General features: G+C 42.8%; 2 protein-coding genes across 4 annotated transcripts; one reads left to right on the top strand and one right to left on the bottom strand.

Moving 5' to 3' along the window:
• Positions 1-444: 444 nt before the first annotated feature.
• hmgn3 (high mobility group nucleosomal binding domain 3) lies at positions 445-6,172 on the bottom strand. Of its 3 annotated transcripts, XM_057017694.1 has the most exons (7): positions 5,978-6,172; positions 4,652-4,705; positions 4,389-4,418; positions 2,915-2,965; positions 2,477-2,566; positions 2,232-2,331; positions 445-1,152 (listed from the first exon to the last, which is right to left on the bottom strand). In XM_057017694.1, the coding sequence occupies exons 1-7, from the start codon at positions 5,990-5,992 to the stop codon at positions 1,145-1,147; spliced, it is 348 nt and encodes a 115-aa protein (XP_056873674.1). In that variant the 5' UTR covers positions 5,993-6,172; the 3' UTR covers positions 445-1,144. The 3 variants fall into 3 exon arrangements, with proteins under 3 accessions (XP_056873674.1, XP_056873675.1, XP_056873676.1); XM_057017695.1 differs by lacking the exon at positions 4,389-4,418; XM_057017696.1 differs by lacking the exon at positions 2,232-2,331 and having other exon boundaries at positions 5,978-6,171.
• Positions 6,173-8,675: 2,503 nt separating this feature from the next.
• Positions 8,676-14,039, top strand: enpp5 (ectonucleotide pyrophosphatase/phosphodiesterase 5). The gene is made up of 4 exons (XM_057017682.1): positions 8,676-8,930; positions 9,866-10,754; positions 11,111-11,287; positions 11,550-14,039. The coding sequence occupies exons 2-4, from the start codon at positions 9,875-9,877 to the stop codon at positions 11,948-11,950; spliced, it is 1,458 nt and encodes a 485-aa protein (XP_056873662.1). The 5' UTR covers positions 8,676-8,930; positions 9,866-9,874; the 3' UTR covers positions 11,951-14,039.
• The last annotated feature ends 442 nt before the right edge of the window (positions 14,040-14,481 follow it).

Here is a 14,481-nt window from a genome sequence, read left to right as displayed (position 1 = left end):
CCGTGGGCGTGAGTGACTTGTTCCTAAATGGAGAGACGGCACGGCTTCACCAGTCCCACCACCCTTCCTAATGCTGACCTTTCACTTCCTGACACAGCAGTTGTATTTAACACATCCACGTGGCCCTTGTGACCTCACACACAGATAAGCACAGGGCTGGCTTTGTGTCTTCCATGGTTTCTAAATGATCAGGGGTGTAAAGCAGTTTCTTCATGAAACAATACCGTGTTTGGAGTTTGTTTGCTCGTAAAAAGCCTATCGCAACATAATAATTGGATGTGTAGGATTGTGCAATCAATTTCAGGCATTATGAACTGTGCCCGTCTAAAATTAGAATTTTTAAAATAATGACTTGTTGGTTCAAATATTCAATATTGTGATCTCTATGGGAAAATAGCGCATATTCACACAGTTAAAACAGCAGTAAGCAAAGAAACTTCCACGTGACATTAACTTTATCTTTTATTTCAAAATAGTCTCCCAACAGGGTGAAACTCAAAGAAGATCAGAGGGCCCAAAGCCAATAGAGCCATCTAGAACAGAAGCACCACTCATTATTGCTATGTCACTCTGCTGCAGGACAAGAGGATGATTAAAAAGGAGAAAAAGAAAGCAGGGTGGGGGTGAAGGTGGAACTCAACCTAATCAAACACAGACACTCACTCCTGCACACAAGTTTACAAAAGGAGCTAAGGGAAAAAACAGTGGTGGTGATTCTAACACTAAATGTTCTCAAGGAAAAGCGGCAGATGTTCTCCACGACGACCATGAACCCCTGTTACAAACCGCCAGGACATTATCCCAAGTGCCAATAATGATCAGAACCGTAGTATTCATGATTTGGTGAGGCGTGGTGGAGAAGATCAGCAACTGTTAGGGTTTAAAAAGAAAAAGCACGCCATTTTCTCTCGCTTGCTGGTGACACAGAGCGGAGCAGGGGGAGGAATCGAGCCAAACAGGTAGAGGAGCTGAAGAGACTTCTTGTTGTCTGAACTATCACAAGTCTAAAAAAAATTCAGCAATGTACAAAAATCCTCAGTAAAAAAAGATGCTCTGCTGCCATGATGTCCGAGGGAGTGACGGGGCAGGGGCGGCGGGTGCGCCGCGTCTTTACGCCTGCTCCTCATTCGCCTCCTCCGCTGCCTCAGTTACCTGGGGAAGAGAAGAGCAGGATGTCCATCAGACACGGGCCGGAACTCAGCGGGCCCCATGGAGCAAACCGCAGCTTTTGCTTATCAAGCTGAAAGTTAAACAGGTGAAACATCATGTGCGTTCCTGATGGATTCTTCTGCCTTTGACGGGCCTTTGTCATTCTCTGGATAACTTTTATTCTATTAAATGGATGATGAGTAAACCTTCCGGATGTAGCTGCTAAACCCTTGTATCCCCTAATACATTCAAAATCATCAAGTCCCCCCAACATTATGCATGTTTGTATGCTAGTTATAAGCCAGGAAGTGGTTAACTGAACATTTGTGGTTAACAATGTTGAAAACTATAACAGATATTAACATTAATCCGATTAACATTAGCCTGATTAGCTCCTAGTATCAATCCTCTATCAAATTCTGAGCAAGAAATTGAATGAGAGCTTGAATTGCACTGAAACACATCTGGGGTCCCAAAAGTCCATGAATATTTTGCTGTCGTTGGCATTAGCTCAGGAGGGGAATGAAACGTTATGTGAGCGACACACGCAGATTTGGTGTTTGGTATCACACTGATGGCTAAACACTTACATTACAATTAATAGAGGAGCAAATGTTATGTCTGTGGTACATTTTTGTAACCATGGTTTCATATCAGCATATTTAATTTTTTTTTTTAAACAATCTTTCCCCCTCTAATTATATGTTGCTTCATTTTTCCAGCAGTTGCTGTCTGCAAACATACAAATGAGCACCTCTCTAATTTTCTAGAGCAATTAACTGTAGCACTGATGGCACAGAGTATTTTCTAAAAGCCACAGTACTTTTAGGATGGATTCATTCCTAACTGTTTTAAACGAATGTGGTGAATGCTAAATGAGGATGTCTACATGTGTACGTGGAGGAAAAAAGGGTATCTTCACAAGTCCCTGTGAAACGTATAAATCTGGTGTTCTATTCCACATATATTGCAAAGTCCTTTTCCCTCCACAAAGTGACTAAAACACGGCACACCGAAGCAAAAGCGTTAAATTAGTGGCCAAACTCACACTCGGCGGACACGTTAGAAACACACCATCATACCCTTAACTCTGACTGTGTCACTCTGCCCTCTCACTGACATCGAGGAGGGAGCCATGCTTCTGATGGACGACACGCTAACAGATGGACGAGACACGTAGATCTGTGTGTTGTGTGTGTGTGTGTTAGCATGCATGTGTAAGAAAGTGTGAGTCCATGTTTATAACACAATCACAATGGGGGAAAATGGGTTATTTTCTTTTTCTTAAAACAAAGGTACATTTCTCCCCTCCTTCCACCCCCCATACCTCATTCTTGGTCTCTCCGTTCTGGGCAGCGCTGGCATCTTTTTTGCCCTTTGTGGCACTTTTCTTTACCTTTGCCCCCTTATCCTCGTTCTGTATGGAAGATAAAGCATATCCAGCCTCATGACAAAAGCTCAGTCTCGCATATTTATGCACATTTTAAATGGTAAAAATAAAAAATGAACGATTCTGGTTTCTTGCCTGTAAACTCCATCTATCTTTGGTTACTTAAATGACATTAACCTTTGTTACCCTTGATTTAAATGTGCCTAATTTGCGTTCCATCGTTACAAAAGGTATCCTCCTTTTAAAGGAACCCAAGCCGTGTTGTCTTTTGGTTGTTTGTTTTTGGGTTTTTTTGGTAAAATAAATACCACACACTTGCATGAGATAGAGCAGTAATGAATAGTGCGCGTGTGTGTGTGTGTGTTGGGTCTGCACCTTGCCTGCTGGCTTCTTGGGTTTGGGCTCGGCCTTTGGTGGAGCAGGTTTCTGCAAATTTGCCAGAGGTCAGTTAGTTGTAGTTTCAGAGAGACCTGAATAAAAACATATGAAGGCTTCCAAACCTACTTAAAACTGTATCAGGGCTGACAGCAGGGAAGGGGAGGCTTGGTGTGATGCCACCATCTACTGCAAATATCTGAGGACTTTTATTTTTAAAATTTTCCTGTGATATTCCTCAACCCAGATCAGGGACTAGGTCAGATGGGGGTTTGAATTCTGCTTGTTCTTTGTGAAAAGAGATTTTCATGCTCCTTCATGTCACCGACATCACCCTGAAGAGAGGACCATATGATTCTATCTTAGAATCTCTTTTTTATTGGATTAACACCGCATATATAAACAAAACTGGGGTGCTAATCTTTTTTAAAGATTTATTTTACAAAATTAGTTGTATCATTGACATAACCCTCGCGGGCATTTAAAAGGTGAAGGAAGAAGTATTAAGGAGGGAATCATGCAAAAGTAAAGTTGAACTTCCAGAAACTGTTGGCAGTGTAACATTTTGGGTAGCACCAATGGAGTCAAAAGAACGTTATGTTGGTCGGAAAAAAGAGGAAACAGTGTGGCTTCCTGACTGTTTCCACAAGTCTTAGATATACTAACTAGCAGCTAGCTACTAGAATGATACTTGTGTCTATTAACACAGGTATATAACAGCTCATTGGAGTTGTTCAGACTTTTCAACATTATTTAAGAGGAAGAAATAATCATTAATTTTCCACAAACAAATCTTATGTGTAAAAACACATAATGTGTCCAGCTAGACTAAGAAACAGCATGGGATTAAGCAACTGTTTCTAAATTGAGTTTGAACGAATATTGGGAAGTGAGCAAATTTGTGTCTTTTAATGATACAGCAAAATATTTAAGTGATGAGAATTTGCATTTGGACAAATATATTGTCCATACACAAATAAATGGTGTAGCAAGTAACAGAATTTAGTTTTTGGTCTCCCAAGATATTAAACTGTTCTGGAACAGATGACATGCAAAAGCACAGATAAAGACATGATGTAGATGGTACAACACAGATAAATAGACACGGCCTTGTTGGCATTTAACCACTAAAATAGGAGGGAAAACATATGAGCAGGATTGGATATTTACTATCCATCAATTCCTTTTAGGAATTCATGTTAAGCAGCGAAATGCTTTCATGTCAATGATGATGCAGCCAACAAGGTGTTTCAAAGACGATTCAGACGGACAAGGACAACAGGCATTGAAACATGCACACCCGCCCAGATCGGATCCTCACAGAGAAGGTTCATGGAATTTCTCTCAGCTTTATTCAAATCCTTAAAAACGGTGAGGACGTCATTCTGAGCGCGCGTAACACAACACAAACAAGACCGAGGAAGAAGAGGACAGCAACAGAGGTGAAGACAGGGGAGGGGAGAGCAAAACTTACCGCTAACAGTCTCTCGGACCTTCTCATGGGCTACCGGAGGAAGAGGTGGTCAAGAGAGAGAGACAGTCACAGCAAGGGAGAGAGAGACAGACACACATATCAGTTTTACCTCTGCAAGCTGATCTTCACCTGATCTGATTGGTTAGTATGCTACTCATCGTTCTGTCATGAAGCTAGTCCCTCACACTCACACACACACGCACGCGTTTAAAACACAGCACACAGACAGCACAGCACACACACTACACACTCAAATCATTTACCTCTTGTTTTGTCACTTTAGGGGCCTCCTTGCCCTCGGAACCCTCTGGAGACTGCTGGAAACGCAACAGGGAATAGAGATGTTACCATGGATTAAGACCTTTAAAAGTTTGTTTTTTTCCCCCAAATTTCTTTTCATGATTCACTATAAGAACCTCGTAACAGGTAATAAACGTACATTTACCCGATGGGCATAAAAATGTAAATGCATGATTGATTTTGAAATTTTTTTTAAATTATTTTTACTTTTTGGAAAATAAAATCTCATGTTTTCTGGGTCCTAATGGGTCAACGGAAACGTGCATTTTTCTTTCTCCATACATAAATTACATTTTTTAAAAACACCATATTTAAAATGGCACAAAGCAAGCATTATCTGACCTCCGAATAGTCCGATAAAGGAATTTTACAGTCAAAGGCTGAGTGAGAGCCGGAGCGCTGCCATCCTAGGAACGGCAGGTGAGCTCATGCTCACACATTCTGCTCGTAGGTAGGTGAAGGCAGCGCAGGAAAGTCTGCCATAATCGCGAAGAAAAAAGGTGGGGGGGGGGCCCTACTGGCGAGCCTGCAGGTTGGCATTCTCATCATTTGCATGTGGGCGACCTCCGCCCCTGGAGGCCTCCCATTCTGTCCTCACGGCGGGAGCTGAGCAGACAATGGCAGTTAGGGGTTGTAGAGAAGCGAATTTCCACGTATGCACCGATACAAAGCACCGGAGCAGCGTTATTTAGTTAGTGTCACGGCCTCTTTTTAACCTGCCCATTGTCTCTGATCCCCTCTTTCTTTATTCCTTTCTCTCCATCCGGGTATGGATTTGCTAAATCGGCTTGGCGGCGGCGACTCTTTTATTACCTCCGGACATTCAAACTGCGGCAGGGCGGTTATTAATATTATTTTTATTATTATTATTTTATTCGCTGTCGGATTCCACATTTTTTACTATCGACGGGCTCTAATCAATTCGGGAAACGCACCCACAATGTTTAATCACGCACGCCTCCAGGGATTTACGCATGCATCCATCCGGCGGTTCCCGCTGACATTCAGCAGGGCGCGCAGCGGAGGGAAGTGGCATGTAAAAACGGCCACATAACCGGCCATTGGGACGGACAGGGGTGCGCGTATGCTATGGAAGGACACCAAATGCCAGTCGTGTCAGGAAACGCATCGGGCGAAGGGCCTTTCAGAGCAACTGAAAAACTTTGGCATCATCTCACCTGCCTCGACGTCGCCATACAAACCACGCACAGCTTTTCTTTCCCCCCCTCTCTCAAGCGAGAGCAAAAATCCAACAGTGAAGTGAAACTGGCGGGTCAGACCGCACTCACCTTTCTCTTCGGCATTTTACGCGTGAATTATTCTTCACCGAGTGTGGGGTCAAACCCGAAAGTCCAGGAGAGGAATTTAAACTACCTCGAAATACAGGATCAATATCTGAGCACCCTCGATAATATGTTGATTATATGCACTCCCCAAAACTCTATACCTCCCACCGCCATTGGGTAGAGGGGTCAAAATCCTATCACTCGCTGACTTCTGATTGGCGGGTTCCTTCTCCATGTAAATGGAAGGGCTGCTCTCATTGGTCGGGGTTTATCAGAGGAGGGGTGGGATTGGCTGCGCGCTCTTTGTGCGCAGACGACGACGGCTGAGGGGGAAAGTGGAGACGGGCCAATGAAAAGGGAGGCCGACCCTCGGTGGATCTGGGTAATGTAGGATGCCAGCGAGAATGTTGTAAATAAAACACAAAGGACCAGAAAGAAGGACACAATGGCACAATGTCGGCCATAGACGAGCTCCAGAAGAGCTGCCGGGCTTTGTGTCCAGGTGGCTGCCCCCCTTTGCTGTATAGAACCAGAGCAATCATGCACCGACCATACAAGGGGACAATTTAAATGATCTCCTGCAGACACATTTGGCCTTTGGTGATCAGTTTCATGTCAAAGAACGGCACTCTCAGGGCGTTAAATACATTGGTTTTTTTAATTCCATTTTATTTTACTGAGCTTTGCTCTTTAGCTTTCTTATGAAGCCGTAAAATGGTTATAATCTTGACCTGAGTGCAAATTTGCCAACATCAAATGTGTGTCTTTAAATCGAAAGAAGACAAGGTCACACACTCATGATTGATTCCTTTTTATTCTGCTTATTGTTATCAGTTCCAACCCTTACATGTACCAGCCAAGGTCACAACAGATGACCTCAGAATCAACCTGAGCCACGAACTTCAACAGTGAGATGAGTTCTATTGCCTTTAATTCTGTATCACGAGCCTTACCTAACTCTAGAAAACTATAGGCTTCAGCACCAATATGAACAAGTGGCACACAGCAAATCCATTTTAGACATTCATCAACCACAAAGGTGTGTGTGTGAGTGTGTGTGAGTGAGAGAATGGTCAGAGCTTTCCTGTCCGAGCAAACAAAAGCGCTTTGGGTGTGAATGCAGGGTTTCAGGTGCCCAACCAGAACACGCAGGTACCTCTGTGAATGTTCCCACATAGGGTCCCACCCTCAGGGAACACACAGTCCATGGCGCTCACGTAGCACATTAACGGACATGTTAACCAGTCACGGCGAAAACAGCGCTGCTTCAGGTTACACACTCTCAATGTTCAGGACAGCTTGTTGGTCACGTTTCCCTTTGGTTGAACATCGTTCATTCTGATTCTGATGCATCAAAGATCCACAAGACTGGGTCTGTGTCCAGCTGCTGTAGTGGGTGTTAATATTTCAGTTGCTGCCTGTTTGATAAAATTGCTTCACTTGAATTCCTAACCAATGTGGTGATTATGTTTACCCTTTTCAAAGGTTTCAAATGTAAGTCAACTTGCAATTATTTGACTTATAATGGGTTGTAAAATGTCATCCACGCAGTACAATGACAGTCCAGTTAGTAATTGATCCCAGATGGAATAAAAACAATTCAAAAAATCAGCACTAAAACAATATTTACCTTGGCCATTTAAACGGAGGAAAAGAGCATAAATAAATACATGGGAAATGTTGTAAATTTTCAGGGTTCTTATAACCTTGTGAGCGTCTTTATTTGCAGTATGCCGTCTACACACATGTTCCAGATGTTGACCACAGGTTTTTGTTGTCAAATTTACAGAGCAATATTACTGAATGACTGCTGCATTAAAAATTCACATTTGCCTTTTTTATAATATTGAAATCCTGCAAAACCCTATTTCGTATTCTACTCATCAGAATATACTTTGAGCACGCAACTGTCTCATCTCTAACTTCCTGTTTTGGCTTCTTGGCCTTTTATTTGTCACATGATCATCTCCAACCTGTTTGTAACGCAGTTTTTAACCTTTTTTATTGACACGGGACAGCTTTAGTCACAGGCTACAACTATGGACTCTTTATGAGCAATTTATGAGCTTCTAGGTGTTTAAAAATGGCACAACACCAACATATCATGCAATTGTGTTTAATCTGCATGGGGGAGAAATATGCTCTTCTGTGATCTGAGTTGTTTTTGAACTTCTGCTTTTCATTGATGAGTTTAGGAACTTTTGCTCTTCTGTCATGTGTTTATGAACCTCTGCTCTTTTTGATTTATTTAGTAATCTCTGCTCTTTTGTAACGTGTTTATGAACCTCTGCTCTTTTGTGACGTGTTAATGAACTTCTGCTCTTCAGTGATGTGTTGATGAACCTCTGCTCTAATAACGAGTGGCGTCCTCCTCGGGATATTACTGACACCTTGTGGCCATTATTTGTAACTTGCAGAATTCGTGCTTCTCATATTATCATTAAAATCACCGATTTTGATTTTTTTTTCAGAGAAAACTCTTTTCTAGTTCTGATTTAATCATAATGCATTGATAAAAAAATATTGTTTCAATGTAACACTCCCTCATTTTGCAGAGCTAACATGCACGTCTTAGTGGTGGAAACAAAAATTCGCTGGTATACACTAATCTTATCTTGCTGAGAGAAGCATATTTGCAACATTTTTATTTGTTTTTTTGCAACTGGACCCCCCTCCTTCCCTCCCTTCACCATTCCTCGCTCCACATTACGTCATTGACGCTGATTTTAGGGGTTGCAGCTCTGCGTGAGGCGCAGAATGCACTCATCGGTGACGCCGGGCAGCTTTGTGTCTTCAGATCATCTCGTTCGTGTCGCCATGCTTCAGTAAAACCGACTAAAGGCTAAAATCAGCTGTTGGGGTTGATAGGCGGGACTTCCTCTGGGCACACGGGCAGAATATCTGTTTATCTCGCTGTGCAAGCCCGAGGCGAGCGTGCGCACTGTCGGAGAACAAGGTAGGCTCGTTGACAGCTCAAGAGCGTAATAATATTTGCATTTACTTCAGCCTCTGTGACCTTTTGGAAGCTGTGTTCTTCTGTTATTTGTGCAGCGCAGCAGCCAAAGCATTGAATCCGGTCCTGAGAGAAGATGGCAGTGATCAATATAATCGGGTTATTCTAAACATTAAAATATATTTTAATGGCGTCATTCCCGTTCCTGTCTACACGACAATAATCTCTAAAATTCCCAATTCACTATTAATCTCTATAAAATCGGCTCTATCAAACAATTGGAGTCATTATCAAATGGAAAGGATGTCGATTGTAACACAGTAATAACTATGTTACTAAATGCAACAGCTCATATTACTGTATTCTTCTGACAACCCAGAATTTACGGTCAAACATGACTTAGCTTGATTGATGACATGTTAAAGACAACATTACAGACTGATGATGAAAATATATATGAAAACATGAGTCTTACGTTGTTTTTCCTTGGCACAATCTTTAGCTTAGCTTCATGGAGCTTTTATCTGTTGAATTAATATTCATTTTATTTTGACCCAAATACAGAAATAAGGCCCACTTTCCTACACTTTGCAAAATCAAAGCACTGTTGCACCGGAGGCATTATTAGCTCTTTACTGGTGTAAATGGGAGGGCAGAGCTGTGGTGTCGAGTTACTGTTCATGCAGCAAAACCACAGTTGAAATCAAGTAAAATACCAGTTGCAGTCGGCACTAGTGTAGCAAACAGGAAGTGGAGTCAACACCTCCCCATCTGCTGATATTTATGGGCCCCCTGCAGGACGGTATTTAGAAGAAAATGTGATCAAACTGGGCCACAATAACCATAAAATATCTGCATATAAATAATTTCCTGTGTCATCTTTATCATGTCCAAATCATCTGCAAATCCTCTTTCCCTTCTGTGGGTCCTTTCTATAGGCTGTCTGTATGAGCTGCACTATGCTGAGGTGGTTGCTCCGGGGAGGCTGCAGACCTCTCGTGGGCCTGTGGGCCTTGCTGCTGCCTGTGGTCTCCTCACACGGCCTCCAGCAAGACGCCCTCACGGAGGGCCGGCCCAAGCTGCTGCTGGTCTCTTTCGATGGCTTCCGTTGGGATTACGTGGATCGGGTCCCCATGCCTAACTTCTTCAGCATCATGAACGACGGGGTGATGGTGAAGCAGGTGGAAAACATTTACATCACCAAAACATTCCCCAACCACTACACCTTAGTGACAGGTTTGTACGCTGAGACTCACGGCATCGTGGCCAACGAGATGTTCGATCCGGTCCTAAACCGGTCCTTCTCCATCGAGACGGAGACGATGTATGATCCGCAGTGGTGGGAGGAGGCAGTGCCTCTGTGGGTGAGCATCCAGAAGGCTGGAGGGCGGAGTGGAGCAGCTATGTGGCCGGGATCTGATGTGAAGATCCGTGGCGTCTTCCCCAATCAGTTCCTGCGGTATAACGCTTCAGTCCCTTTTGAAACCAGGGTCGAGAGGATTATCCAGTGGTTCTCCGCACCCAAAGAGGAAGCGGTGGATTTTGGCGTTCTGTACTGGGAAGACCCGGATATGAGTGGACACCTCCTTGGCCCTCAAAGTCTCCTCATGGACGCTGTCATTGCCGGGATCGATGAAAAGCTCGGCTTCCTCATGAACGAGCTAAAGAAAGCTGGGATCTATGAGAAAGTCAACCTTATCGTGACCAGTGACCACGGGATGGTGCAGCTGTCCCCCGATCACATCATCGAACTGGACGAGTACGTGAGCAGGGACCTGTACACCTGGGTGGACAAGAGTCCAGTGGTGGGAATCCTGCCCAAAGAAGGTACCAGTGGAAATCCCATCATGATTAGTTCTGAGCAGACTAGGTTAGCATTTTTATACACATGCTAACAAATGCAAAAGCAAATATAGCTGAAAGACAAGAGCCGGAGGGAAGAACCGGCTAACCTGGGACTGTCCAGTACTAAATCTGAAAACACCTGTTCCATTAATTGTGCTCATAAGCTTATTATTTCCTCCGTGACAATCTTTCATGGCTGTGTTTTACATGCTAAGGAACATCTCCATGTTAATCATACAGACATAAGTCTTCTTAAATGAACCTATAACACAAAGCATAACAGGACTGTTAAAATGTGGTTTTTGTACCCGTGGACATCCGTCTTTGCTGTCCTACAGGGAAGCTGGATGAGGTGTACAGCAAGCTGGTGGATGCAAACCCGAACATGATGGTGTACAAGAAGGAAAGCATTCCTGCACATTTCCATTATCAGCACAACAGCAGGATCATGCCGATCCTGTTAGAGGCCAAGGAGGGCTGGACCATCATGCAGAACAGATCTGGAACCTTTCTGTGTAAGTACAGTACATCATTCACCTGTTTGGTTTTTAAAAAAAACCCAAAAAACAGGAGGTTTGTCTTTTCTATTAATAGTCTCTCTGGAGATTTTGGTTCAGCTTTATTTTACAAAGAAACACAGAGTCTCGTTTCTTTTATTTCTCACGGATTTCAGAACTGTTTTTGTTAAAATGGTTGCCAGAGAGTCACGGAAGCTGCCAATAATAGAAGCGTAGATATTGTTTAAGAATTCTTCCTGTCCATTTCTCTTCTCTCCAGTGGGAAACCATGGGAATGACAACACTTTACCCAGCATGCACCCCGTGTTCATAGCCCGCGGGCCAGCCTTTCGCCAGAACTACGTCAAGTCTTTCATGCGCTCCGTTGACCTTTACCCTCTGATGTGCCACATCCTGTCCATCCCAGCTTTACCAAACAACGGTTCGCTCTCAAACGTCAAGGACCTGCTGTTACGAGAGCCGACTCCGACTGTGCCGAGCGCCCGGCTGCGTGTCAAAGACAACTCCTACGCCCCCCTGGTGGGCTCTCTGATGGGCGTGGCGATGGTGTTGGGCTTCCTGGTTGTCTTTATTAAACAAGTGACCCTCAAACAGCTGCCCTCGCTGAAACACAGACGCAGGGAGATGTCGCAGCCCCTCCTGCAGGACCTGCACCTGTAGCCGAAGATGGCAGTAAAAAAGCGGAGGTACCACTCCCCTGGTAGCCTGCTCGGCACAGAAGCACCCCCTAAACACCTTCGTTGCGCAGCCAAATGTGATTGTACTGCTGTTTCTTTATTAGTCGGATTAGACTAATCTGATGGAACCTTCCAACAATGTCTAGACTGCTGACAGGAAAATGTCTGGGGTGTGCTTCTGGTGCAGAGTGAGTCGTTTTAGAAAACATGCGCTTTAGAGTGACTTGATTTTGTGGATTTTTAGCTGCTCTCATTTCATTGTTGTCATGCAGTAAAAAAAAAAAGAGTGAAACATTAAGATGTGATTTTTACACGTAGGAACCCTTGTTGGCCAAAGCCATAAATCAGATAACAGATAAAATCAGTGTCAGTGTTACAGAAATATCCGTATTTCTCGATGAGTTTTCAAAGTAATTCAAATTAAGAGATTGATATCCAGCTATCGGTTGGTTTTTAATTGGTTATATCATTGATTTTTTTTTTAAAGCCAAAATGACAAAATGATCTGGCTTCTTTACTCTTCCCTCTCAGTTGAATATTTCATCTTTGAGAGCATCTTCCTGGGCATTTTTCAATCAATTTTCTTCTAGTATTGAAAATTTTACAGGCAATTCAATTTGTTAATCAAAATAAGTGTGTGCAGATTGTTTAATAATGAGCAGAATTGTGTTTACCAAAGGATTAGCTAAAATGCTAGCTATCGAAACTGTGACAGAATTAATTGATTAAGTAAACAAGTGTACCTATTTAACTCACAGTGGGAGTTAATCAAGTATTGCATTTAAAATATTTATGTTCAGTATGCTTAAAAACAATTCTAGATTACCGTTAAAGGAGCTGAGTTGAAGAAATTTCTCGGGCAAGAAGCAATAAGCCTGCACAGGTTGAGACAATCTTTCATGGCATTTATGGAGTCACGCTCGTTTGCACACTAAAACAGAAATGACCTGCAGGGTGCAGAGCAGCAAAAGCCTGACGGGAGAGTCGGCGGTGGTGGGGGGAGGAAGGGGGCTTCCAAAGTCTTCAGCGCTCTCTTTGAAGCACACTGACACGACAGTCGCGCTGCATCGCCACCAGGTGTTCCACGTGCGCGGTGTACTAGAAGCTACTATGATTTATTAACCAAGAACCTTCAGAGCCTTTTACAGCCAGTGTAATGTAGCTCCAACAAATCGCCAACTGTGAAAGGTTCTGCTTGGAATGGAGCCTGTTTCTGCTGAGTCGGGGTTTTCTGAACCTCCTCCCGCAGCAGTGTGTCCTACTACTCTTCATGTGAGTCCTTCATCAGTTCCTCGTCATCATTCTCGCTCTTCAGTGGTCAGAGGCCCTTTAAACGAAGAGGAGAAGTTGTGCATTTGTTGTCATCACTTTTTTTAGCCTTTGTGCTGTGGAGATGACTTGTTCTGCCCTTCTGTTCATAAATGTTGACCGTCAAGAGCCATTTGTTGGTGAAATGTGAAGTGCCCTTGCTATTAGCCAGTATTTCTCTGTTGGATTGTTAAGGGAGTCGTCGAGGAGACCTTCGTGTCGTACCTTTGCAGGAACCGCTCCACTGATTTGCACTAGTGGATGGAAACTCTTTGGCATTTTTACATTGTCTATGATTTGCACCTTCTCTTCTTGCTGTTGTCGCTTGAAAATAGTTAAAAGGCCGATGCCAGAAAGCTTTGAATAAGCTGTATGTAAAATCTAGTAGAAACCATCCGTGCGAGTCAGACCTGGCTTATTTTACACCGTCGCTCAAGATAAAAACATTTTTCTCTTTCTGCTTTTAGGTGCACTAAGAATTGTGTCCAAGAAAAAGACAGACATCACTGTGATATATGCTTTTTACTAAATTTTGATTCACTAATTGAAAATATTTCTCTATAAGATGTCTTGTTTATGAAAAATGAGTGTTGTCTGATAATTTTCTTCCTACTAAATGCGTAGATTTAATTTGGGATTGTAAAAACATTTGATATTTCAGTAGAATGAAAGATACAGAACTTGAATTTGATCCTCAAATGAACTTTGTTTGCTGTCTTGATGCAGGTGGTCCTCTGAGATTAAAACGACTTGTGTGAAACTGAGTCGTTTTGGTTTCTTTTCCCTCCACATTATAGTTTGTTATTCCTGTATTTGTGATGTCCGGATCATTCCTCAGATCTGCAGATGCATCTGTCATTAAGGCTTTTATTTTGTAGGGGAGAAATGAAAAGACATTTCCATTATTTTTCATGTTTATTTTGGGGTTTTTTGCTCGCTTTGCACAATGCAATGAAGCCATTTCTTATTTATTTACAAAAAGAACTAAAGTGCAACCACTTCACACCATCAACCCAACAACTGTTTGTCTCTTTATGTTCACTATTAATTAAAATAGTTAATTAATAGCAAGAGAGAACGAAAAGAGAACAACAAGACCATTAGGGGATTCAAGCCTTCTCACTTCACGCAGTACATTTTAACAAAGATAAAAAAAGAATGTTTTATGGGCCCCATAGATCTTTGGAAAGTTCCTCCTGTTCAGGC

The sequence above is a fragment of the Takifugu flavidus genome, chromosome 19, assembly GCF_003711565.1.
Source record: "Takifugu flavidus isolate HTHZ2018 chromosome 19, ASM371156v2, whole genome shotgun sequence".
Taxonomy (NCBI): domain Eukaryota; kingdom Metazoa; phylum Chordata; class Actinopteri; order Tetraodontiformes; family Tetraodontidae; genus Takifugu; species Takifugu flavidus.
Note: the sequence above shows the minus strand (reverse complement) of the source record. Positions and strands in the feature narration are given on the sequence as shown.